The 26223-nt window shown below is 40.8% G+C and overlaps 1 protein-coding gene across 1 annotated transcript; it reads left to right on the forward strand.

Annotated features, from left to right (window-relative positions):
* Positions 1–201: 201 nt before the first annotated feature.
* Positions 202–25539, forward strand: CAVIN2 (caveolae associated protein 2). The gene is made up of 2 exons (XM_007420394.4): positions 202–969; positions 20514–25539. The coding sequence occupies exons 1-2, from the start codon at positions 481–483 to the stop codon at positions 21285–21287; spliced, it is 1263 nt and encodes a 420-aa protein (XP_007420456.1). The 5' UTR covers positions 202–480; the 3' UTR covers positions 21288–25539.
* The last annotated feature ends 684 nt before the right edge of the window (positions 25540–26223 follow it).

Here is a 26223-nt window from a genome sequence, read left to right on the forward strand (position 1 = left end):
CACACCTACACACACACAAAACAGGAAAGGAACATAGGGAGGGGATCCCTCGCGCTGTCTCCGCAGCAGAGCAGCCCGCCCGAAAGTTTACACGCTGGCTGTAGCCAATGGCGGGCTGCGGCGCCGAGCCAGGCCTGTGGTTTTTCCTTTTTTGCCCCCGCCTTTGCCAGTGAACTCATGAGTGAAATATGACATTCCGCCTGTAAAGAAAAGAGGGCGAGGAGGAAGCAACGAGGGAGGGAGGCAGGGGGAAAATTTAAACCTGCAGGCGACGAACTCTGGGCTTGAACCCTTCCAGGTTGCAGAATCGAGGGATCAGGAAGGGCGGGAGGGGCTGCGCCGAGCCTTTCTCAAGTTTTCGGCTGCCGCAAAGAAGCCTTTGAGGAGCGTCGGTGCTGGGGCAGACTGCGCTCCTGCCCCCAAACAGAGACGCGCAAGAGGGAGCTGGTCGCGGCCGCCCACCTTCCTAGCCTCGCCGCGATGGGGGAGGACGGGGTGCAAGCGGAGAAGAGCAGCGCGTACGTTTCCCCCAGCCCCGATGGGCCTCTGGATCCCAGCAGCCCTAGCCCGGTGCCCTCGGGCAGCCGCAGCCCCAGCCTGCTGCCGCCAGCGCCCGGCGAGGCGATTCGGGATAGCTCGCAAGTGAACGCCATCACGGTGCTGACCCTCCTGGACAAGCTGGTGAACATGCTGGACTCGGTGCAGGAGAAGCAGCAGCAGATGGAGCAGCGGCAGATCGAGCTGGAGGGCTCGGTGAAGGGCATCCAGAGCGACTTGAGCAAGCTGTGCAAGAACCACACATCCACCAGCAACACGGTGGCCAAGCTGCTGGAGAAGTCGCGCAAGGTCAGCGCCAACACGCGCGAGGTGCGCGACCGCATGGACCGCCAGTGCGCCCAGGTGAAGCGCTTGGAGCACAACCACGCGCAGCTCCTGCGCCGCAACCACTTCAAGGTGCTCATCTTCCAGGTCAGTGTGCGCAAGGAGAGAGGGAGGCTGCGGGTTTGTTAGTGGTGGGTTTGGATGGGGCCCCAAGGAGCGCTCTCCCTCCCATTGAGCTTTTGCAGTGGTAGAGTGGTGGGGATTAAACGCGGGTCAAAGTGGGGGCCGGCCGACCATTCTCTTCTCCTTGCAGGAGAAGTGGACGATAAACAGACGTAATCAGGGCAGCGCTCACGCTTTCCCCTCTTCGTGTATTCGTAATTCCTATGTATTTCTTATGTATTACTCTCATCTTCCCCTTGCCCCCAACTTTACAAGCGCAACATGCACAAAAAAATCTAATAAATCGGGGCAACTGGAAGTCTTGCTGAAACTCACTGTCCCTAAACTGAAAAAAATGTGAATCATCATAAATCTCGGCTCCTGAATTCCACCAAGTAAAGAGCTGCATTTATAGGCTCTGGAAAAAATTATTAGTTACTACTGGGCTGCAACCCCACCCAACGTAGCTGTTGGCACTCACTTCCGGCTGGATTCTCCCTCCAAAATGATTCCTTTCTCCAGATCCAGCAGCATCAACCACAATAGCAACAACTGCCTGGTGTATTTATGCCAACGTATGTCTGTCTGGACTCATTGGAGTTTAGTCCCAAGTTACTTTGTTGGGGATTGATATTTGGCCATCATCTTCTCAGTTTCATAAGTAAATGAATCACCGCCCTGGCATTTGTTTTGGAGTTACTGTAAAAGAAAGTTCACTTCGTATTTTTCCTGCATGGCAATGTAATTCTGTATGTTTTTTTTTTTTTAATATGGGATAGCACAAAGTAAAGGCATATTTACTTTCTAAACGTATTGGACTGCCCCACCTTCCAGAGAAGCAAAATCAGCAGTCAAATCGAAGCTTTCAAGCTGTGCTAGGTTGCATTTTTCGCATAGAAAGGAAGGCCCAATTAAAAAGGTCAGCAGTGTTTTCTTCATGTAGGATTTCTCTCCTTGGCTCATGGATTAAGTTTGAATTTCGCCCTTTCTTGTTTTACAGTTGACATTAACCTATATTCGGGGCCTAGAGCACACAAAAAGTAGTCCTTAGAAATGCTTGACTTCTTTGATATCCTGAACAAATTATTCTCGCCTCTCTGTTCTTCTGAACTATTATTTTAAAAATGTTTTACAGTAGGAGTATTTCTATGGATTTTATTCCTTCTACAACTTCTATGTCTGGATCAAACTCAAAGTCTCCTTCATTTAGATCTGAAGTATGATAGCTTGGACATGGGTCTGCAGTTTAATGTTGCTAAATATGTTAAAAGATTTGATTGGTAAATGAATGCACTACAGGTATTCCCCTCCTGAAAGTTTTCCTTCTCCCTGTGCCCCCTTTCTTGTTACGTTGTGATGGTGATTATGGTGATTTTTAAAGGGCTATTTGATCCTTTGCATATTTACTTGAAAATATCTGCTGAGCAGAATGGGCCTTATTCTCCTGGCCAACCTAGTTTCATGGGCCAAAGAAAATTGCTGCTGTTTAAGGCCATCCAGTAAACAAGTCAGGACTGAGGAACTGGTGCTCTTCCAGGTACACCTGAGCTGCAGTGTCCAGCATCCTCCAAGATTAGCCATAAGATATTGTTTGAAGTTGCATATAGTGGCCAAAAGAAGGCAAGTAAGGGAGGAAGGATGCAGGGGTGGTGATCATGGTGGTGAGAGCAAGGCAGGCAGAGAAGAATTTTTGAGAAGCTCGGGACCTCATCTAAAATGTTGGTGGGCCTCAGGCTGTGCCTCTTGGATCTAACTTTGTGAATGAAAGTTAAGCCTTTCCTCCCATTCCCTTTGCCGCCTCTGTTACTCATTCTTGGGCAAGAGCATCCTTAAACAAAAAGTCAAATTGCTTGTTTTGTGATTAAGGAACACCTACATTGTGTTTACATGAAAACTCTCTGGGCAGAATGATATTGAAATCTATGTAGCATGCCTACATTTACATAAATCTCTTTCTCCCATTCCATGTATAGAAGCCAACTGAAGTAACAATTGCATGTTTCAGTCCTATTGAAGTAACAGGATGGCACTTGAGAGCAGCAGACAGGGGTTGTGGCTCAGGCCTCATGACATCCATGCTCCTCAGATGCCAATCACCAGCCAGTCTGCTTGACCCTTGCTCACTACTTATTTCAATTCATTTTGTGATGCAGCAGCCCCACCATGATATGTGTTGCATAAACAAAGCAATACTTTTGCCCCTACTGTATATACTGGAGTGCAAACTAGGAGAGCCTCCTCTTTCCCTGGCAAGGTCTCTCTCTCTCAGCAGCATTGCCTCTGGCATGTTAGAAGAAAGCAAGCTAAAGAAAAAGTCTGCCAGGCAGACAACAAGCAAGCCTCATACAGAGCACAGCTGGGTGGATGGGACAGGCCAGGTGAGATCTCAGCCAGAACAGTTGGAACAAGGCCAGTGTCATCCCAGAATCCATCATCTGAATGATAGGGTGGTGTATGCTTTGAAAATGATTCAAAGGAGTACTTCACAGAAGGATGAGCAGAGCATAGCACCACTCGACTATTCATTCAAGCAGCCCCATATTCTTCTGGGTTCTGCAGGAGCCTGAAGAAAATAGAGCTGCTTTTGAGTCCTTCAAGTACCAGAAACTTTTTTTCAGACCCATATAGAAGCCGGAAAAACGTGGGGGTGCTTGAACGAACAGAGGAATGGTTCGTTCTCATGTTCATGCAAGGACCAGAACAATTCTTCTCAATCCCTTCAGAAGTAAGGACAGACCTAATAAGCATCTATATGCCAGCCCCTATTTTGGAATAGGATAGAATATTCAGTGTATTTTGTTCCTTCCATCAGAAGTCATGATGGAAATCGGAAATCAATCCAAATGGTTGCTTATGGATTTTCAAGGCAAGAAACTTTTTTAATTGTTTGGAAAATAGCCAGATGCTTGAAACAAAGCAGTTAATTAATTGAAGTCATTAAAATGGGAAGAAAAGCCAGTTTTACAGCTGTTCTTTTGTGTAATCTCTCTAGAAAAAGCAGGGATGGTAATTTCCAAATCTGGATATATGGTGCTGAAATGATAAGCAGCCTTGCTCCAGTTCATGCATTGGGCACTGAATTCAACCCAAGAAGGAACGTGATTCACACTTTTTTTCCTGATCACCCAGCACCAACACCCCAGGCAGGTTGCCAGAAAGATTACAATGAGTATCTTGCTCTCGGTGCATTGGAGGGGCATGCTTAGGATTCTTGACATTCTCCTAGCAGTGAGAAGTACCAGAGGGAAACTATAGTCAAGAGCATACCTGGAATGTGTTGACCTGAAGTCAGTGGGACTTACTTCCAAGCAAGAATGCATAAGGTTTGGTGATTGGTTGACTCTCTCTAGAATTACATCCAGCATTGCTTGTTTAAGAAGCAGAATAAACTGTACAGATCGTTTTCATGGATGAAGAGCAATCTTGTCTAAAAACATAATGCAAGCTACCGCCTGTTGACTGGATACCCCAGTGAATTGTAAACTGGGGTACATGAAAAGCTGCACAGTTTACAGGTATTATTTATGAAACAGTCAAGGTTAGTAGTCCTTCAGAGAAAATATTTGTGGGTGTCTTTTCATCATAAGAGTTGTCCCAACTTTTTAAATAGAACTTTATCCAATTTGGCACCCTCCAACAATGTGGTGTTGGAACCATAGCTTCCAGAATGTCTAACTTGCAATTCTTCATTGGCCAGGAACATGGGGAGTTGTATTTTCAATGGAGGACATCAAGTGGAGAACTCAAAAGAGAGTAGACAGCTGTCCTTTAATCTCTCTACCTTGGGCCAGTTGCTTCATTAGTCACTAAAATAATCTATTTCTGTCTATGGGTTGATCTCCTCCAGCATCTCAAACTACTGAATTATTGCTGAAGAAACTACAGTGCAATGGAACATATTAGATGCCCATTTTACAAAATCACTAAGCGATGTCTTAATTTCGCATTTCTTATGATAGCATCTATGCATTATTTGTTCATTTAAAGTATTTTTATCCCACTCTAAAAAGCCAAAGAGAAGGAAAGAAGGGGGAAAAAAGCAAGCACGGGCATGAGCTTATTAAGCTAAATAATAATCATTTTAATAAGTAGCTGGATAGAAATAACTCAGGCATAGGGACAAGAGCTGAATGAGGTGGTCTGCCACAGAATAAATAGTATGATTCTATTTTGCATGTCTATCTGCTGCAGCCTAATGGAATGTGTTAAACTTTCAAACTTTTCAGATTTTTATCACTGTGTATATTACATAGCCTAGCCAACTTGGCTGATTTGAAAAAAGCTAAGCAGGATGATCATGGAGAAAATCTATCAGGTCTCTAAGAGTTGACACTGACTTGATGGCACATGAGTAAACAAGCAAGCAGGATCAACATAGTTAGTACTTGAATGAAAGATCAACCCTGGAGACAGTGAAAAACCACTTCTTTACTATTGCCAAGAACAATTCATCCCTGAAATCACCAGGAGTCAAATTTGATTCAAAAAAGATTTTACTACATTGCTAATCTTCCATAGTAATTTTTGAAGTCACCTGCAGTGTCTCTGTTGTTATGTTTATATATAGTAGTCCTCGAGTTACAACCATTCATTCAGCGACCATTCGAAGTTATGATGGTGCTGAACAAAGGGATTTATGACTAGTCATTGGAGTTAAAGCTGTTCCAGCACCCCCATGGTCACATGATCGCAATCTGGGTACCTGGCAACCCATTTGCACTTACAACTGGTTGCCAAGTACCTTGCGATCACATGATTGCCATTTGCAGCCTTCCTTGCCAGCTTACCCAGAAAGTCAATGGGGGAAGCCAGCAGGGAAGATTGCAAGTCACTGGGGTAAGTCTCCTCTACCCATGCACCTCCCCCAGACTCTCTGTGCTCATGCTGCACCAGCCACTCACGCACTGTCCCTGACCCACACAGTGCCTCCCATGCACCCTACGCAACCTCCCCAACCTGCTCTTGTGCACCCCATGCACCCTCCCCGACCCACACGGCACTTCTCATGCACCACCTCGCCTAACGACCATGGGATTCAGTTAACAGTGACAACCAGGACTGCAGGGATTGCAGTCGCTAAGCGATGTGGTTGCGCTTTATGACTGCATTGCTTAGCAATGGAAATTCCAGTCCCAATTGTTGTTGTAAGTCAAGGACTACTTGTAGTGCTTTAAAATTGCTGTAATACTTTACATTTATTTTCTCTGTGGCTTTTACAGTAGCCATTAATTTGTAAGAAGATAAGAACCATTCCAGATCAAACTAAAGCAGTGGTTCTCAAACATTTTGGTCTCAGGACCCATTTACATTCTTAAAAATGATTGAGGATCCCAAAGAGCTTTGGTTTATGAGGGTTATATCTGCTGCTATTTACTGTATTAGAAATTAAAACTGAGAAATTTTAAAGTATTTATTTATTTATTTGACTTCGCAGACCCCCTGAGAAGGTCTCGGGGACCCCCAAGGGTCCCCAGGTCACACTTTGAGAACCGCTGGACTAAAGGATCGTCTAATCCAATGTTCTGTTCCCACAAAGGACAGTCAGATACCCATAGGAATTCCAAAAGCAGGTCCTTAATACAAGAATACCATCCTGCTCACACTTCCCAGCAACCAGAATTGAGAGGCTGACTGCCCTTGACATTGGAGATTCCACTCAGCAGTTACGCATACCATGCTCATGCTCCATGACTTTTTCTAATCCCTTTTATAGTCACCCAGGTTTATGACCACCCACCCCTGCCTCATGTAGAAGCATCGTTTATCTACATGCTGTGAAAGGATGTACTTTCTTTTGTCTTTCACACTGAATTCCACTGGATGACCTCAGGTACTAATGCTACCAAAGAGGGAGAAAGGTGTCTGTGTCTACTTTTTCCACACCAGGTATAATTTTATGTGCCTCTGCCCGACCTCCTTACTTCCCCCAAAGATAAAAAGCCCCAGTCATTTTAACTGTCCTCATACAGGTAGTCCTTGTTTAACAATAATAATTGGGACCAGAATTTCCATCGCTAAGAGATGCAGTCGTAAAGCACAATGTCACGTGACCATGCCACTTAACAATAGCCGTTCCAACAGTCCCCGGTTACCACTGTTAAGTGAATTACTGTGGGTCGTTAAGTGAGGACCTCAGATGACCGCGAATTCCAACTTCCTGCTGGCTTCCCCTTTGACTTTGCTTGTGGGAAGCGGGCAGGGAAGGTTTCAAATTGCAATCACATGACTGCAGGGACAAGCCGTTATTAACCAAGGACCACCTGTAAAAGAATTGCTCCAACCCCTTAATTGATTTGGTTACCCTTTTGTGTGATCTCTTGGCCACACATCAGGAAATAGGCACATCAGGAAATGGGGGGAGGGGTGTATTGGAAAACAGCTTCATTGCCCACAGTTATCTAATAAGTTTCTAAAAGAGTCAAGATCTGAATACTTGTCTTCTGGATTCGCTTTTCTCTGAAAAAGAACATTCTCACCATCTAGATGGAAAGAGTAAAAATGTAATGTGAGGACAGGGGTGATTAGTCAGCAAGAAAATGAATAACAGTTAATCAGCTTTCACCTCCATCGTATATCAGAATTCTACCAAGCTTCTATAATGTAAAACTCCACCCCAGGCCAGACATGCAACTCCTGATCAGTCCAAATGTATCAAGAGCATGAGCATTGAAAGCCTTGATTGTACTGTACTTCTTCTACCCAGTGGATGTTGTTCATTTTCTACATCAGTGCTCACACACAAGAGCCATTCAGCACAGCTTACATTAAAATATAATCACATGGATACACATTTTCTAGCCCAGAACTGTGTCAGAATCAATATTTGTTTGCCCACATGACATTTTCTTCTAGGATGCATAGCTTTTAGAGGAAGTGCCTATACCAAGTTGCTTCATTGAACATGCAGATTATAACTTCATCAGATAAGCAACATTTTGTTTTATCTGCCCCAGTGGGTAGAAAAGAGAGAATACGCTGGGAGATTCCTTTGTGCTATTTTAAGTTCACTTAATCCTGGAGTGGAATTTTGTACATGGAGAACACCTTGCTTTAGTTTTTGAAAAGTTCCTGCCTTTTTCTCTTAAAGGCTTTCAGGAAGCGTGTGCTGTACAGTAGGTCTCCTTGACTCTAGAAGATAGGGGAGCTGAGAGATAGTGACTGTCTTTGAAAAGCAGCTGGGTCTTTTCCTGCCATCACACAGCTACTTCTGCTGTAGCACAATCCATAAGGAGCCTGAGGCATTGCAGAAGGTGCTACAGATGTACCCGGGTATGGCCCAAAGCACCTTTTCTCCTTCAGATCCAAAAAGCTGCCCAGCCTTAATGTCTCAAAGTATTATGCAAGCGGGTGGCAGGCAAGCAACTTTAATAGGGTTGGTATGAAGCCCTGTCCATTTGGCTTCTCTCTAAAACATTTGCAGTCTGTTTTCCAAACCCGCATTCCAAATGAGGGGCGCAGGGCTTCTGTTGGCTTTGATCTACTTTTGGTGTGGCTAAGGGCCACCACCTCAGTTCCTGAAAATATTTCAGGGGTTGCATTGAAAAAGAGGGACAGCCACTTTAAAAACGGTTTGAAAAGAGGATGGGGATTAAAAAATGAACTCTTAATAATTAATTTTATTATTATAAAATAGTTAATGATTTATAAATAGTAATAATATAATTAATGTTATTATTTGTTTATTTATTTATGAAATCAATTTATATAGTGGCCCATCTCACAAATGTGACTCTGGGCAGCTTGATTGATTACATGCCATCATGTCGTCATTGAGTCTTAGCGACCAACCACACAATAAAAACAATAGAAAAAATAATAATAGCAGAGGCACAAAAATTAATATTAGTTAATAACTAATAATAGAGTTCATTCATAATTAACTCTAACTACTGTAATAGTGATTATTAGTAGTTAATACTTTAATAAGTAGTTAATAATTATTAATATTGATCCCCGTCTCCTCATCTCATAATTGAGTCACAGGTTTAAAATAAATTAAGAAAATTACGATCAAAGTAAAATTCCCTTCTGTGCATATTCTTCTGTATATGTACCGATGCTTATGGACACACCTGAGTCTCCTAGAAAAAGTAAGCAGCAGACAGAGCTGTTGCCATGGCGATGTCTTGATGATTGGCAACCAAAGCTGGAAGGATGTAGCAGGCTGAGCCTGACCCGCTGTAGGCTATTGGACCACAGATTACATAGATACATAGAGTAAGGGTGGCGATTTGCAGCCCTAGAGGAGGACTAGAGATAGAGTAAAACTCTTTGCTGCCTTCTATTGGTGGTTTGGATTTTTGCAACCCCACTCTGGTATCTATATTGAACGATGTACGGCCTGCTGACAAAATTCATTAGACAAATTTCATTTTGATTAGTCCCTCAGCCTAATTACAAAAGTCTTCTGCAGGCACTGAGTTCAGAACTTTGATTTGTCCCTGGAGACACGGATCTGGGGTTGGGAAAAAAGAAGCTGGCAAAAAGAGAGAAGAAAAGAGCAGCCCTGCCTACAGTCAGCCTGCAAGCAGCTCAGAAGAATGGTGTGCCCATCTCTGCTCTAAAGTAAATGAGTGGTCTTGTGTCCAGGCACTCTGTTTTTTTTTTAGAAGTCTTCTGAGAAACTCAGCTCTGCTAAAAGATTTGCTTATAAAACCCAACTTTTTTTTAAATAAGATCAGCAGCATGCATACCATCCCCTTTTTTAGCAGTCGTCTGGATTATGCAAAATCTAAATTTGAATCGAGCGTATGAGACATTCCACTTAGCTCTGAAAAGACTATGGCTTTAATGGGGAGGGAATTTGGCAAGTTTCATGCAGATATGATGTGTGCGTCGCTTAAATTTGTTTTCACATTTAACAGCTTGTGCACCATTAGATGATAATTCTTTAAATATATCAAGTGGGCCTCTGTGGAAAACTTTTGGTGTGCTAACATGCCAATCTCCTGTCAGTTCCCCTGGGAGGAAGAGTCTCCACCTTGCTTTTCATTGTTCTCCTCACCCTGTTTTCTCATGTAAAACCAGAGAAGGAAAATAATCTGTCTTTTAGTTTTTCATTTTGGGGGGCTTTTCCTAAGGGTAAACTAGAAGTTTTCAACTATTCTATATAAACTTTTTAAAAAAGGACAGGAAGAACCAGCCAGAATGTTCATAATTTCCTACTGCTTTGTTTTGTTTTAAATCCAGATAATAGAGATCTATTTCATTGTCTGATGGGAGAGATAAGGAAAATGCTTTGAATCAAAATTTCTGCTGCTGTTATTTGATTCTGACTCAGGGTCTGGCCCAACACCCTTGTTTTACTTGTGTGTTGATGAGAATTTGGCTGTACGTTAGGTCCAATCCTATATCTGGGATGAAAGGGGCAAAATAAAATTCTCCCTATCATTTGGCCAGTTCAGAGAGGGGTGTTGGCTGGTTGCATACTGTGCCCAGATTGTGTGGAAGCTCACCATTTGGTAAATAGCCTGCCTTATGAGATAAGAAATATATCTGCATTCTCTATATAAAACTATTGCAGTCACTTTCGGGCATCCCTTGACTCTCAGCCTGAAGTTCCAGACAGACTTTCTGGAAGGTGCAATGGTTCCCTCATGGATGGAGATGCAAGAGAGAAGATCCTGCTGCTGCTCCTTTCTTCTACACCTCTTACTTCTGGAAGACAGGATATCTGTCCTTCGCTACTGTCTTGTGGGGTCAAGAAAGAGCATATACCCGAGTAGGGGTCCATGTGGCTAAGTTCCTTTTGAAACTTTAGCTAGGCTCCAACTCCTTTGAGTACAGCTTTCCCACACCAGAATTGTTATGGCATTTGACCCTGCACATGAGCAAGCTTGCTATACAGTAGATAAGCCCTTCTTAGGTATCTCATGATACATGTCAAAATTATGGGAGTAGCTAAGCTACTTAGTTCCCAGAAGCTGCAGTTTTCTCTCCCTAGTCTGTCCAAGGAACAGTCCTGCCACACCCAAGAAAAGATGATAAACATTGCTGTGATGTTCCAGGCTCTTTTCCTCCTTCTCCTTCTCTTCCCCTTCCCCTTCCCCTTCCCCTTCCCCTTCCCCTTCCCCTTCCCCTTGTCTAAAGGCCTTCCCAGACCAAACCCTTGCAGTGATATCTGTTATATAAATCTAATTTTTAAAAACCTATTAAGTTATTTAGACCGTTGTCTGATATAAAGAAAAAATAAGGGGAAGTGGAAGATAAGAAGAAATCCTAAAAACAAGCACATCTAGGAGGGTACAGTTTCATCTAGGAGTCCCTTGGAAATATCTGAAAAAGAACTGACACTTTTTCTCCTCTCTAAACAGTTCTAAACTCTGCTGGCGAAGACAAAGAACCTGTGTCTGCTTAGTGTGCGGTTTCAATTTAACTCTTGATTTTTTTTAAAAAAAGCCAATTAAATGAGAGACTGTGTGTTCCTCCAAGGCCCTTGTTTAGCAACAAATGGATGTGGAAATAAATATGCATACATTTCATGCTTGTAAGGAGCCACTCCTCTAGTTATTTCATGTGGTTAGAATTTACTGCTGGTGGTCAGTGAAATGTTGAGATTATGAGATACACAAAGGAGTGAATTAAGGCTTATTATTTCTCACTGTTTTTGTGCATGCGTCTGGGGGTTAAGAGAATTCTCACCTGCCTTTTCCTGGTTATGCAAGTTCTATCATCTTTCCCCACTGACTTATAAGAAGAATCATAGGGTTATTCTCCTTTCATGATGCATAGATACAGGATAGCATGTATAATAGAATGAGTAATAAAATGATAAAATCATATTTTTGAAACAGCAAGTGCTGTTCCTGAATCCATGTGCAAAAAAATTGATTGTGGGGTGTCAACAGAGGCTCTTGGTGAAATCAGCCCATTGACAAATATTTGAACATTGTTTTGATAGGACAAGGAAATATGCTTGTCTTTCTCCAATTGACTGCATTCATATCGTGTTTTCGGCATTGTTACCTAAATAGCTTGCCATTGCTTTCTCCCCAGAAGTTTTCTTTATCTAACCAGTGTCTGCTGCACTCGGATTCCCATGTAGTCAGCTGTCCTCATTCTGAACAGAGCCAATCCTGCTTAGCTTCAGAGATCAGCCAAGATTGCTAGCTGCTACCAACTGCCCCTTTTTCTTTTGGACTAACGTAACTCATTCTGAGAGATCCTCAGAGCCATACGTTAAAGGTAGCTGTGATGGCTCTTTTAATATAGGATGCAGAAGGCTGTCACAACCACTTCTTTCACAGCTCTTCTAAGTGGGGTATTAAGCATAAGCTGAGAAAGGAGGACCCATCCCAGTACTTAAGTCTAAGCCTTCTGAATGAGATATGGGGAGAGTCAACCCCTTGCGGCAGGTGGGAAGGTGGTGGTGGGACATTGTCCTAACCTGCTGTTAGGCTCCCTGCCTGGGCTAGCTCAAGCTGGGCTGAAGCTTCCCAGACACTCAGCACAGCATGGCTAGTAAGCCATTCTTTATTATCTACAAGACTAGAGACGCTTCATACAGTTGATTGCCCCCTGACAGAAGGAAACCATCCTCCCCTTCTCATTTCTTCTTCAGTTTAAGCTTGGCAACTTTCCCATTGTGTAGTGGACACCCTACTTTGCAGTTCTCATGCTTTGTGTTAGGGAGCGGTTCCATTTTCAGGGGAAACTCTAGCTTCTGGAGTTGCTCTTGTTGCTTTCCTTCCCGCTCTACTGACCGAACAGACTGACTCATAGTGTCTAGTGATGGGACTGGTTGGCTCTACTCATTTTTAAATATTGACGGAAATGTTGTCTTATTACTGAAGGCAAACTCTTGTTATGCTGCGAAGCTTTATACCATGAAAATGGCATATTTTTCATGCACTGGCTAATTATCTTAAACACCTAGATCCCAATCATTGCCACCCTACAAATGCACTAAAAAAGAGAGAGTTTTGCATTTAATTTGCTTGCATAGTTAGATTTGTGTGGGCATGTGCACACGTATTCAACGCTTCAAAATCATTCAATCATCGATAAAGTACATGTCATCATAGTGATCTGTTCCATCTACTGCCCAGATGCTTCATGATATTCTCTGCTTTGCTTTCTTATGGTTCTTGATTTGAATTGCCTTCAAACAGAGAAGTGTCCTCTGTATAATTGGACACCCAGGCCATTGTCTAAACTAAAAAGAGAGGGTAAGGATTTCAGAATGATGAAGAGAGGGCAGAAAGTCATATTATAGGGGTTTATCGAATTTCACTGAATCCCATAACCCTCCCTGCGCCCCCACAATAAAGCAGGATACAAAACAGTAAATACTTGAGTCCTGCATTGGGGTATGAAGCTCAGTACATCTAAAAGGCATTTGTGCTGTTGAGGCACCTTTAGGAAAAAATAATGTCTGTTTTAAATACATAAAACCTCAAAGGCCTTTCATTTTTCTTTTGTTTTGATTTACTGGATTGGTTCTGCTTATCCTCTTTTTCTTTCTTCTGTGGCTGCAGGAGTTGTTAGAAATGCAAGCAGCTGAGAATTAACTGTTTGCAAAGCCTTTTTAAGCTTTGGCATCCTTCCTTCCTGCTTTGAGGGAAGCACACGAGTGGCATGATTTTTTCCTTCTGGGGTTCAGAAGAAATTATATTCCGCCTGTTATATATCACTCAGTGGATGAACAAACTTAGGAGGCCACCCACATTGGGCAGGTAAAAAAAGTGCAGTCTTTTTGTTGAAAAAGTGCAGTCTTAATAGCATGGGGGGGGGACAGAAAATTCCCAGTAAATTAGAGATAGGGGTCTAACAATAATCAGGACTATTCCAAATGTGGCAGTTTTTAAATGTTTGATCATGGAATGAAACAAGTAAGAAGGGAAGAAAGTAGCAGAAATTCAGTGGTTTCACTATATTTGTTGCTGCTGGAATTAGAATTAAACAAGGTTTGACAAAACACCTGCATGCTCAAAAATCAAGACAAAGTGAGTTAAGAAGGTTAAAGATCCAGAAAATTAGAATGGACTCTGAAAGAAATTGATAACACAGCATACAAGACCACTAGATATTCTCTCACAGTGCACCAATTCACGCGTATTATTACAGCTGCAGAACGTTTTGACACATTGGCTTTCTTCCTCTGGGAGGTGGCAAGGAAGAAGAGCTCACAAATGCTTTCTGAGCAAAGATTCATTATGGGCAGGAACCATTAGAACCATTAAAACCTCCTTTTTTTCCCTTCTAAAATCAGTACTAACTCAAATATGCATTAGAAAATGGAAGCATACTGATTAAATCTGGAAGTGGAATGTATGTTTTCATCACAACATCAGTATGTGTTGCTTCCTTCCAATTTAATCATAGCTAATAGTTTGGAACATTAAAAAAAAAAACTTTACTGTGAATCACCCCCTACACATGTCTGTCTTTATATATTATTTATGTAAATGCATTTTAAGTAGTCACTAATATTTAACTGGGCTAATTGAAATAACCTTTGTTTTCAGTCTGAATAAATAGGCAATTGATATCCTATTTTTTTAATCTCAAGTTTTTTTAAAAAACTTCCTTACTTGAAATCAGTTTGGTTTCAGTTTGCAGAATTTGCTCCCAAGGAACGTGCTTTTAGAATAGGGGCAGAACATTCTCTTCTTGTAAAAACCTGGGGCTTGAGCAGAACATCCAGTGTACCGTACCGTGCTCTCTCTCCAGTGCCATTTTGTATAAATGGGAAGGGTGTCTAGGGCCTTACCCTTGGTCAGTTCTGACCCTGCAGCATGGTGCTGCTCTTACAGGTGATTCTGTGGGAGTTGGATGAAATGCCAGGAGAAGGCTCGTATCATGGACCTGAATAAACCTCAAGTCTATCATCTCCTGTTGGCCTGCTCACATCAGATATCTGCTGTGCCAGGGTTTAGGTGGAGTTAGCCTGACGCTGATGACTGTCATAACAAGTTATGGCAAAAACCATGGTTGGCACTTCATCCAAGCACATTATGTTTTCAGGAATTCAGAGGTACAAGCTATGTTGCACTATTCCAGTGGTTTGTAAGTTGGGATACCTTGATCCTAAGTTTTACTTGCTTCTATGATGGTTTGCTAAATCAGGCCTTCAGCTGAACAGTATTAAAGAAAGGATATGCCATGTTCATTCATCCATCCATCCATCCATCCATCCATCCATTAATTATATTTTTAAATCACTGCAATTGTGCAACTTTAAGGGGTTTACAAGAAAAATATCCATAATACAATAATCATAAAAATAATCATAACAGTATTATCTTAAAACCAGAGCACATAAACATTTCTAGCGCACTATCTTAAATCATTTAAAGAACTCTCATTTCATCCAAGATGTAGCATACATGAAGAGCTGAAATTCATATTCTATAGTTTGTTCGGCCAATTCTAATATTGTTATTTGACCGGGAATAGTTTTCCAGGATCACAAGCAACATCTTTCTTCTCAAACATTTCAATCAGAATTTATTCAGCTGCTTGCTCATTTTAATGGCTGACTTCAGCAAGATGCAGAGGGGGGTATCATTTTTAAGGGTGACAGACATTTTGAGTTTTCTAAAATTTAAAAACTACCTCAGGTCCTTCTGGGCAAAACACAATGGCAAAGTGTAGGAGGGAGATAAATTGGAGTCCACTTTCTAAGATGGATGAAATTACTGGCAGAATCCTTAAGGAATCAGGAAAATCCTGGATTCCCTTCCCTGCTTTTCTCTCTCTCTCATACTGATGCCATTGAAGGGAGGAGTTACAAAAAAGCAACATTTTCTTATTTCTTACCTTCCCAATTTGCAGTGCAGATGAGAGAACCTGGAAGAGATGCCAAATTGTACAATTGCTTGGATAAAGGCATGTAAAAGCAGGAGAAAATCCTGCTAATTGCTTGTTTCCCCAGATCTGTCAAGAAGTGAAACAGAGTTCTCTCCCAATCTCAAACAGAGAAAAAAGCAGCCTTTTTGCACTTCCATGATTTAAATAAGGGAATAAAGTGAAGGAGAAAATCCCATGATTCCCCCTTCTCTAAACATAAAACAAATGAGTGCCTGAGGTTGCTCAGAATCCGTTTCACGAGTAGACCGGGTGTTTGCTGGAGAGCTGACAGGGAAAATTAAAAATCTGCTTTTCGCATGGCTTTTTGAGTTGGATGGTTACCTTACAGAATCTATTGCCACAAGATACAGTGAATGGTTTTTAAAATGGGGTTGAACATTTTGTGGAGGACATTTCCATCAACAGCTGTTCACAGTGACTGCCAAATCAAATCGCTGTGCTCAGAGCCCATAGACGTCTGCATGTTAAACGATAGGAGCAAACTAAAGGTATACAGTATTTGGATCCAAAGTAGGAAAGGTGGTTTGGATCCAGGGCCAACATGATTGCTATAGTTGGCTGTGACACCTCAAAGAAGCGCCATGCAGTCCCGGGAAAATATGTGTGTGAGTTCAGGGCATTACAGAGGCACCAACACGGTGCAGGCCCTTGTCATCTCCTCCTGAGCTCACACATATTTTCCTGAGATTGCAATGTAAACTCCAGATCTACAGCTCCCAATAAAAACACTAAAAATATCAAGCAGTTCAATACAGTCCAGGAAGATCTGGAGTTTCTCTGCAGCACATTTTCCCTGCTTGGTTCCTTTCAGATGCCATGGACCCAAAGCCCCATCATCCTGCGCCAGAATTATTCAACTTTTCAAGAAGGCTTCTCTTAGTTCCTCGGTGACATCAAGAGGCATTCTTCACGCATGGTCATACTAGACATACTCTCAACTCACCTGGGGTGAGAGCAAAGAGCACAGATTGGGCTACAGTAATTGAGCGAGCTTCCTAGAACAGTGTCCTCAAAATTCCTTACAATCCACTAGGACTATGGCTGGGGAGGGGCAGGGATTTCTCAGGAGACGTGTTTATATAGCTCTGAATTCTGTGAATATACGTATAAATAAACTAACAAACAAACCTAGTGCCAGGGCTGTCTGAATGGCTGTGTTTCAGTTGCTCTAAAGCTGCTGTTTCTTTTATTAACCCTTGCTTCTAAAGGCATAACTGAACATCCTGTTTCCCAGGAAGTTGCTTAAGGAACAAGCAGATGATGGGAAAAGCAGGTCCCTAGAACAATAGGAGAGGTTTCTTTATTTGGGAACAACGGCGCTTCCTCCAACTTCATGAAAGAAGTTCCAGAACGTTTACAGGGTATGGCTTATATTTGAAATTCTGACCTGGCATTTCCACTAGCTTTATCTGAAAAAGCCCAACTGCTTAACCGAGCACAAGATGCAGTAAATTCAAGAGGCTTGCCCCGAGGCAGCTGAGGCAGTGACCTTTCCTCCTAGAAACCATTTTTGGCAAAGGCACGGCACTATCTATTGCTAACCAGTGAACACAATATTATAGCTGCTGAATTTTGCGATTAGTTTCTCCCTGGGAACAGAATAAAACAATTGCAACATTTTGGTTGGCATACTATCTTGTTCTAGGTCAAAAGATACTCTCCCTCCCTGTTCTTCCCCTAACAACGTGAAGGGGAGTTTTATCTGGTGAGCATTATCTGGAAATGAGCAGAAGCCAAGACAGTGACAGAAACATACAGAAATAAGTAGATAATACAACAACCCAGGGCGGGGGGAGCTGCAGGTAGTAACTTCAAAAATAGCCCTGAAATTGCTGGAGAATTCTAGGTTCCAAAGCTGTGTAAGCCTACTACTAGTCCATCGATGGCTCCTACAACATGCCCTGTGGAACTAGGTTTTTAAAAGGGCAGACGAGCGAGACGAGAATTTCAATTGCTCCTCTGTAGTCTGTTTGTTTTGTGGAGATTCCTTCTAGCATATTTTTCTTTCCCAGCATTTTCTTTCCTGGCCTGCAGAAATTATCAGTTGCTTTCCATGCCACACTAGTGAAGTATTACTACTATTTTTGATACCGTTTGCTGAATAACTGTATTTCCTCTTCACATTTGTCATCTCTTTCCATCTATAGCTTCATTTATCCTTGAAGTAGTAGGCTTTTTTCCAAATCAGTGTCGTGATTTTAATATATCTGGCCTTTGGTAAAAGCCAGCTCTCTCATTTGAACCTCCCTTGTGGCAGGTAGAGGAATTTCCAGTCTGAATACTTTTTATTTTATTTTATTTTATTTTAATGAAAAAAGTGCCCATAAAAAGGAGCCAATCAACAAGGGTGCTAAGCTAAAACCATTCTCACCATTAGGAAATGTTGTCAGCATCAGCCTTGTGATTGCCCTGCTTGAATTCCTAACTGGAAGAGAAGAGCCATTATACGCTTTTTATTTCTTATATACGATTTTGCCACAACTCCTCCCAAACATATCAAGACTCAGGATGGCTTCCTCCCATTTTGGTTTTGTGCCATCTTTCATTTTCAACATTTTACGAGTTTTATCTGTACTACAGAACTGGTTTAATAATTATTTTGTCGCTTTGTGGGGCTTTGCTTCTGCGATACTTAGTTTAAAGCAAAATATATGATATTAAGCTGTCTGTAGACAGCTTTATTTGATGAGTCTTTTTCCCCATAAACATTCATTCCCAAAGCCAAGGATACTATGATAGAAATATTGAGGCTTTGGAATGATTACTTATCTCTGTTCAAGTTGCTAGTTTGAAAAAATGTCTCCATGAACTCAATCCTTTATATAAAAGGACACTATAAAAATATTGAAGAAATCCTAGGATGCTGATTAATGAAAGCTTGCATTTTAACCATCCTCCACCAATGTTCGATGATTGCACTTGACTTAAGTTTTATATTTGTATTTTTTTCTGTCCTTCATTGTTCCACATACTGTTCCCATATCCATATCTTGGCACTTGAGTATCCATGTCCCTTCCAATATGTGTTCAGGAGTATTCTAAGTACTTCATGTCCTACTCTCAAGGATCCATTATTGTTAAAACTTAAAAGTGATTCCATTGTTTTCTGCCACAAAAAGTTTTTAGTGGTGGTTGGGTAGCTTATATTTTTTTCAAGGAGGTGATAGCAACAGAGTGTGTTAATCATCTTTTTTTTTCCATCTTGAAACTATAAAGAGAAAAAGCAAGAAACAATAAGTTAGTGTGCCCAGTTTTGTTGTATCAAGTGTGGTAAAAGTTAGAAGAGACTGCAAGTGTTTCAAGGTCAAATTTCATGTACTGTTTATCTTCCTCTTTAAATTATTGGAGACAGTCTTTAAGTTCTAATAGTAAGTAAGGAACGTTTGTTTACGGCCATTGAATAGCCACATATAGAACTGCAAAATACAGCAAAGCAACATCAGTATTAAAAATAAAACAAAAATAACAATAGTACAACAAATAGGTGGAAAAAGAGAAATAACATTGGCCTACCCCTATGATTTCCCCTGGGAATCTACACATATTCAAAAATGTTGTTGGTATTCAGCATTCTTTTTGGTTGTTGTTCAACAAGTAAGGCTATATGGATGATGGATGGATATGTAGAGCACTGTACATTCCAGCTGTGGATGGACCTTGCTATTCTGGGGGGCCAATTTCAGTCCTTGATGGCTGCCAGCCATCAGCACCAGATGGTTGTGGTCCAAAATATCTAAGGACCCAGAATTGGAAAGCACAGATAGATAATATTGGTGTTCTGATAGGTCAGTGTTCTATCTTTGTAAAAGGCTGATGCACAAGCTCTTATAATTAGTTCCAAGGTCAAAGTTCTGTTCTGGAACCTATTTTGAACAATGCAGGCATGTGAAAGGAAAACAGTTTACCTGAAAAAATGCATCAGGAAGTTCCCTTGCCTCAAGCCCACATATCTTGAATTAAAGGTAACACTTCCCAGGAGATCAAAAAGTACACTTATTCTAGCCAGGCCAGAGTTCTGACCCTCAATTTGGCAAGCCAGTGCTACATCTGTTGAAGAAACAAAAATTGAGAACGGTTTGTACCATTCTGGATTATTTCTTCTGGGAGTAATGCAACGATAGAAGAGTAATCCTGAATCCATATCAGAAGAGTACTTTGAATCCAGCATTGGGAGAATAAATTAGGGCCAGGGGAGAAATGTTCCCAAGTGTTTAACTCATGTCCACCAACCATATCTGTTCATTTCATATCCTGAGGTAAGCAAGCAATCCTGCACACCCATGTTTAACATTTATATTGGCATATTATTAATTGAAGTTCAGCCTAACAGGAGAGGATTTCTGCTCCAGAAGAGAAGGGATGATAGGGAAATTGGAAGTGATCCTGCATCCTGTTCTTAATGACGTTAAGATATTGGCACGATTACAGCTGAACTAATAGCTATTCTGCAATAGCAGTGTTGACTAAAATGTATTTTATTATAATAGTAGATGACAGCTCATAAACTCATTACTTTTACACAGTATAAAAGAACAGTTCCATAGGAAGTAAGTGATTGTTACTGGTTGAATATACTGTGGCAACAAAAACAAAACAAAAACAACTTCCTTTACCTCATTATCCCAAAGAAAAAACTATTGATGTTATTCAGGGCTGTGCCTTGTTTATCAAGTCTATGTCATGTGAAGCTTGAATAAACACATATCAACTCTTTACAGGAAGAAAATGAAATCCCTGCCAGCGTATTTGTGAAGGAGCCTGTTCCCAGTATTACCGATGGGAAGGAAGAGCCTGTTGATGAGAACAAAACCTTGGAAGAAACCCTGCACACTGTGGAGTTGTCCTCAGAGGATGAAGTGCCCCACGATGACATTGCAGATGACAGTATGGATGAGAAAATAGAGGAGTCCAGAGCTGAGAAGATCAAGAGATCAAGCCTCAAGAAGGTTGACAGCCTGAAGAAAGCATTTTCCCGTCAAAATATTGAAAAGAAGATGAACAAGTTCAGCACCAAGATTGTCTCGCCTGAAAGGAGAGAGAAGATCAAGAAGTCTTTCACCCCTAACCATCAGAAGTCCTCCTCATCAAAGAGCTCATCTTTCAAGGTCTCTCCCCTGACGTTCAATGTGAAGAAAGTCCGTGATGGAGACACATCCATAGAAGTAGAAGACAAGTCCGAGGAAGCGACTGGCAGTGAGCATGCAGCCATTGATGAGACCACCTTCACTTCAGATCCAATCTCTCCTGTTTCTCCAGCTGAAGAAGGAAAAGCCCTTGCTGACTCCTTGGAAAAGGAGTCAGGAAGTGAGGGAGAGGTGGCGATCAACAACAACATTGAGCTTGCAATTGTTGAAGAAGATGATGACTATAGGCCTTCATTAGAAATCAGACAAGAACTTTATGAGGAAAGGAACAAGCCAACCAGTGGGGAAATGGAATATTCCGAAGAATCCAATCAAGCAGCTGTCCTCCACGTAGACCAAACAGCGTAAATTGCCAGTGTCCTTTCTACATATGTTATTTTTAATTACATCAGTCACCAGAATATGTCTGCTATACTATAAATATGGGGTTCCAGTAGTAAGTCACAGTGTTGTTGGTTTTAAAAAGTAGATTTCCTTACAAAACTGTTTTCACTAAATTAGAATTGACTCCCACAGTGAAAAATAGGGCCTGATCTCCAGGTAATGTAAAAGCAGATCTACTGGCATTTCATGAGCAGCTCTAACCTCTTTCCACCACCTCTTCAACTCTTTTCCTACTTTCTCGTGTTTCTTCACTTTACCTACAATGTGTTTAAAAGAAGTGTTCAAGATCATTAGGCTATTTGACAAAAGGCATACCTGCCCGTTTCATATTCACTTAACTGCCACCTAAAATACTCTTTTAAATTGTAGTTAAGAACATACGCAGTGCCCTGCTGGATCAGACCAGACCAGACCATTTAGTCCAGCAGTCTGTTCTCTGGCCAACCAACTGCATAAAGAAGCTCACTTGTCTCCCAGCAGATGGCCTTCAGAGGCAATCACACTCCCATCGAAGCTAATAGCCATTGATCCCCATGACTTCCATGAATTGGTCCAACCTTTTTTTTCTTTTCTTTTGAAGCCAACCAAGCTGGTAGCTAGCACCACATCTCATGATAGTGAATTCCAAAGTTTAATACAAGTTGTGTAAAAAAAAAAAAATCCTTTTGTCAGTCCTGATTCTTCCAGTATATTCAATTTCATTGGGTATCCCCTGATTCTAGTATTTTGGGAAGGGGAAAATAGCTTTTCCTTGTCCTCTTTATCCACACCATGCATAATTTTGTAGTTAAGGAATTATTGAGGATTTGCAAAAATCCATGACCCTCACCCCCACCTGCAATTTAGAAGCATCAGCTCTCAGAGTTCTCATTGGAGAAGGCATGGCTATTAAGCCCTTTGGAATCAATGGTGCAAGTATGATCTTACTTTTTCAAACACAGGTCCCATGTTTTCTTCAAGCTAGACTGTGAGCCTGCATTGAAAAGACAGTTCCCTGCATTCTATTTTGCTTATTGTCCCTGAGGATCAGTCTGTTTTGGAGAGAACTGTGGAAACCATTCCTGTGTCATCTTTTCCTATTAACTGTTCTCCTACTAACTGCTTTTTAAGCTACAACCTAAGTTATAAGCTAGGCTCTTTCCCATCTCGGTCCTATTACTAAGGCAGTTCAATCTATTTTCCTAACCTATGAAATCCTTAAGGTTTGTAATTTTCATTCTTGATGTTCTGTGACTATCGCAATGTGATGTAAGGGTGAATTTCACGTGACAAGAGCTGATACTGAAAATGCCAGAGTGAGTTACTGAAAAGTAGAGTTTTTGCCAATATACTTACGCAGATTCTTATTATGTGCAGATGCACTGGAAACAATATTTTTAGCACACAAAATTGATTTGAGAAACAAGATTATTGTGAGGAGTCTGCACCTCAACAAAAGTATGAGAATGGGATTTTTCCTTCCTTACAGCTATTCAGTCACTTGGTTAATTAATAACTGTTGATACAGAGCAATTAGGCAGTTGAGTTTTCTGTCTAATAGTGTCTGTATGAACATATTTTGTTTTACTGACCTTGAGAATATTCCTTTATCCACCTCAGTTCTTTGCAGGATGAGGTTTAGTTTTGTTTTGTCCTTTCAAATAAAAAGAAATCAAGTACTTTTGGAACTACGATGCAGTCTTATAGCACATTTGTTCTGAAGTCAATCCCACTGTGTCTGTTGGGACTTACTCTCAGATGTAGGATTGCAGCCGTAGTGTATTAATGAAGTAGTAGTAGTAATCAAAGGTAATATATGTTAGGAGCTGTTTTAGATCAAGATTTTTTCCATGTGTACCTTCCCATCATGAAAAATGACGTCTTAGCATAGTTTTCCATAGTCAGTGGAATGTTAAGATACATCTAGACTATGAGATCAGTAAGATGCATATCTTGTCTTAGTGTTTGAATTGAAAATAATGTGATACAGTTAGGGAGTATCTGTGCACTGCAGAAACTGATGGTCTGCAACTCTCATTAGACCAGAATGGTCAGTGATCAGGGTTGGTGGGAGAATATCTTCATGTTCCCCCTAACTGATGTAGGGTAAAATATGTTGAAGGAACACACAAAGGCAAGAACTCTTTCTTCCATATCTAAATTCCATCATAATGTTCAAAATGAGAAGAGGATACTATTCTTTTCTGTTGAGAAAGTCATACATCCAATTTTGTTCATGTGCCAAGATTGGCATGCTGCCTGCACAAAGTAGCAAACAACATTCCTCTTCCCACACATACACTACATACCCTGGATCAGGATGTACCATATCCAAAGTCAGCAAAGATATTCTGACACAAAGGCAAAAGATGCCCTCAAGTAGATCTCCACAACCTTGGCAAATTGCTTCCCTTTCATGATAGCCCAGATTTGCTTCCTGAGGCACCATGCCATCTGCTGAAAGGCTGAGCTGTTCCTGTGGTGTGCCATGTTGCCTCAGAACTATTATGGAAGGCAACATGGGTGATGGGTGGGGTAGCGGATCAAGCAAACTTATAATGGAATGTCTGTATAGCTTGCTCTACAGGATAGCTTGCTTGTCTCTTCCATGTAGGCTTAAGTTGATAATGTATATAGACATATATGTTTTATGTTAGGCTTATTTTAAGAGAGAATACATTTAAAAGAGTAAAGAAAAATATTATTTGCTTAATAAAAACAACTATGTTAAATGGCCAAAGGGAGCTATAGGGATATATATTGTAGTCTAAGTAGTTCATAGATTATCACAGATTGATATATGCACCAAACTACTGTATTTAAGAGTGTAGGGTGAGAGTTGGCTTGGCATATCGCAAGACGATCAAATGAAAGTTCAAAGAATATATAATAAAACAGGATTGAGGCTAGGATAGTAAGATATGTACTTAAGTAACCCAAATGTATTGTCCAGGGAAGATATATTTTCATTCTGTGCCTGCTCAGCGTTACAGAGAAGACTGTTTTGAAAAGTGTATCCATGGATTATTTGTAAGCATGTATTACAAAAGAAGGGCACAGTTCACATCAGCAATATGCACCTTAGCTTCCTTGTTTGCTATGGGTATCTAAGTGTGCATAGTCACACTGATCGATGTCCAAATGTGGAAGATAATAGATAACTCTTTACACACCTAGGTAATGTTCAACAGTATGAAATAATCATACTGAATGTTGACAGTGCCGATCCGATTATAAACCAGTGAACTTTAATAGTCTCTCTCTTTTTTTTAACATTCACCAGCTACACGAGGGATGGTTAACATCACCTGGTCATTTCTGTGTGGTTTGCATGTTTCCTGTAATGTGTAGGATTTGTGCTTGGATAGAAATATGAGAACAGTTTCGAAAGTGGAGCAAATTACTCCATTTTCAGCTAGTGATGTCAGACGATTTGATGCTATGTTGGAATTTTTGTTTGAGGATTTTAAAAATATTGATTTGAGTGATAAAAGGCAATGAATATGATTCACAATGAATTTCTTCTGTGTAAGACAAATACCAACTCTGCTTGTGGGCAGTTCTGTTTCATTTCAGGAGAGTTTTGTATGTGCAAATTTCTCGCTGGGCAGGATGGGGGCATTGCTTCCACCATCCTTGGCATCCTGAAATATGTAGTAGATTTCACAGTGATATAGCAGCTGGATTTTCTGCATATGTAAGGCGTTGTGACCAAACTATTCAGAAATGAAAGTGCATTCCTACAGCATGTATTCATTCTATTTGAATTCTTCATTCCTCTTAATCAGAAATTTAATCCAGCAATATATAAGTGCCTGACAATCTTATATAAATATATGTGTGTGTGTGTAATAATATTCCCCTCTTAATATTGATACACTTAACTTTTGCATAAATTGCACTAGAACTTGGTGGTTTTTCCCCCCAAATATATTTAAAGCTGCAAATTAAAAAAAAAAGTTTTTTTAAAAGAAAGTATATCTATGTCAGTGAGCTTTTCCAGGTGGAATAGCTCATGCACTCATTTAATGTGTCTCTGAATGTTGATTAGAGCTGATTTCCAAGGAGGATTTTTTGACAGTTAAACTTTGTTTAAATAAATACAATATTATGAGAGAGTTGCAATCATTAGAAATAACTGCAATATAATCACACATTTGCCTTCATTCAATTTAACATACATGCCTGTTACTAACTACAGATGTGATCAGCTAAATAAAAAGCAAATTGAATTACATTGTATTTGTCTGGAGAAAATTATTGTAAAGCAAGAGAAAAAAAAATTCAACGGTAAATTAGACATTAAATGTATTTTTGCTTTCCATGTGCTGTTTTAAAAACAACAACATGCAAATAACATCAGTTTTTGGTTGTCAGTTCAAGGCCAAGCTGTTCCATTGGGGTTTGGGGTGTCTGTAGTCTGCTGCTGTTTTCAAGATGTGTATTTTTTTCTGAGATTTATTATTTTTATACAAGATTCCCCAAATCTCTGGCATAGAGTGTCAAAAAGCACATGGATGGAGGTGACATTATATACTTGGATTTTCAAAAAGCTGTTGATAAATTGTCTCATGCAAGGCTCTTAAGCAAACTGAGCAATCATGGAATAAAATTGTTCATCCTTTTATAAATGGCTGATTGTTTAAACAGAAAGCAAAGAGTAGGAATAAATGGGCAATTTTCTCAGTGGAGGGAAGGAAGAAGTAGAGTCCTTCAGGGATCTGTGTTAGGACTTTTTAACTTGTTTATAAGTTATCTTGCTTTGAGAGTAAGCAATGAGGCGCGTTTGTGGACAATGCCAAATGTACCTGGGTGGTAAAAAAATATGTGAAGAGCTCCAGAAGAATCTCTTTGAACTAGAGGAATGGTCAATTTTGTGGTTCAATTTTTTAAAAGAGATGCACATTGGAGGAAAAAAGCC

The sequence above is a fragment of the Python bivittatus genome, unplaced genomic scaffold (assembly GCF_059951505.1).
Source record: "Python bivittatus isolate LINGU-HERP-01145 unplaced genomic scaffold, Pbiv_v1 ctg000200_np1212, whole genome shotgun sequence".
Taxonomy (NCBI): domain Eukaryota; kingdom Metazoa; phylum Chordata; class Lepidosauria; order Squamata; family Pythonidae; genus Python; species Python bivittatus.

Bases quoted from the DNA above. Each gene is read 5' to 3' on its own strand.
- CAVIN2 (XM_007420394.4), top strand. From the start codon at position 481: ATGGGGGAGGACGGGGTGCAAGCGGAGAAGAGCAGCGCGTACGTTTCC. The intron at 970-20,513 runs GTCAGTGTGCGC...AACTCTTTACAG, and splicing joins TCAAGGTGCTCATCTTCCAG to GAAGAAAATGAAATCCCTGC.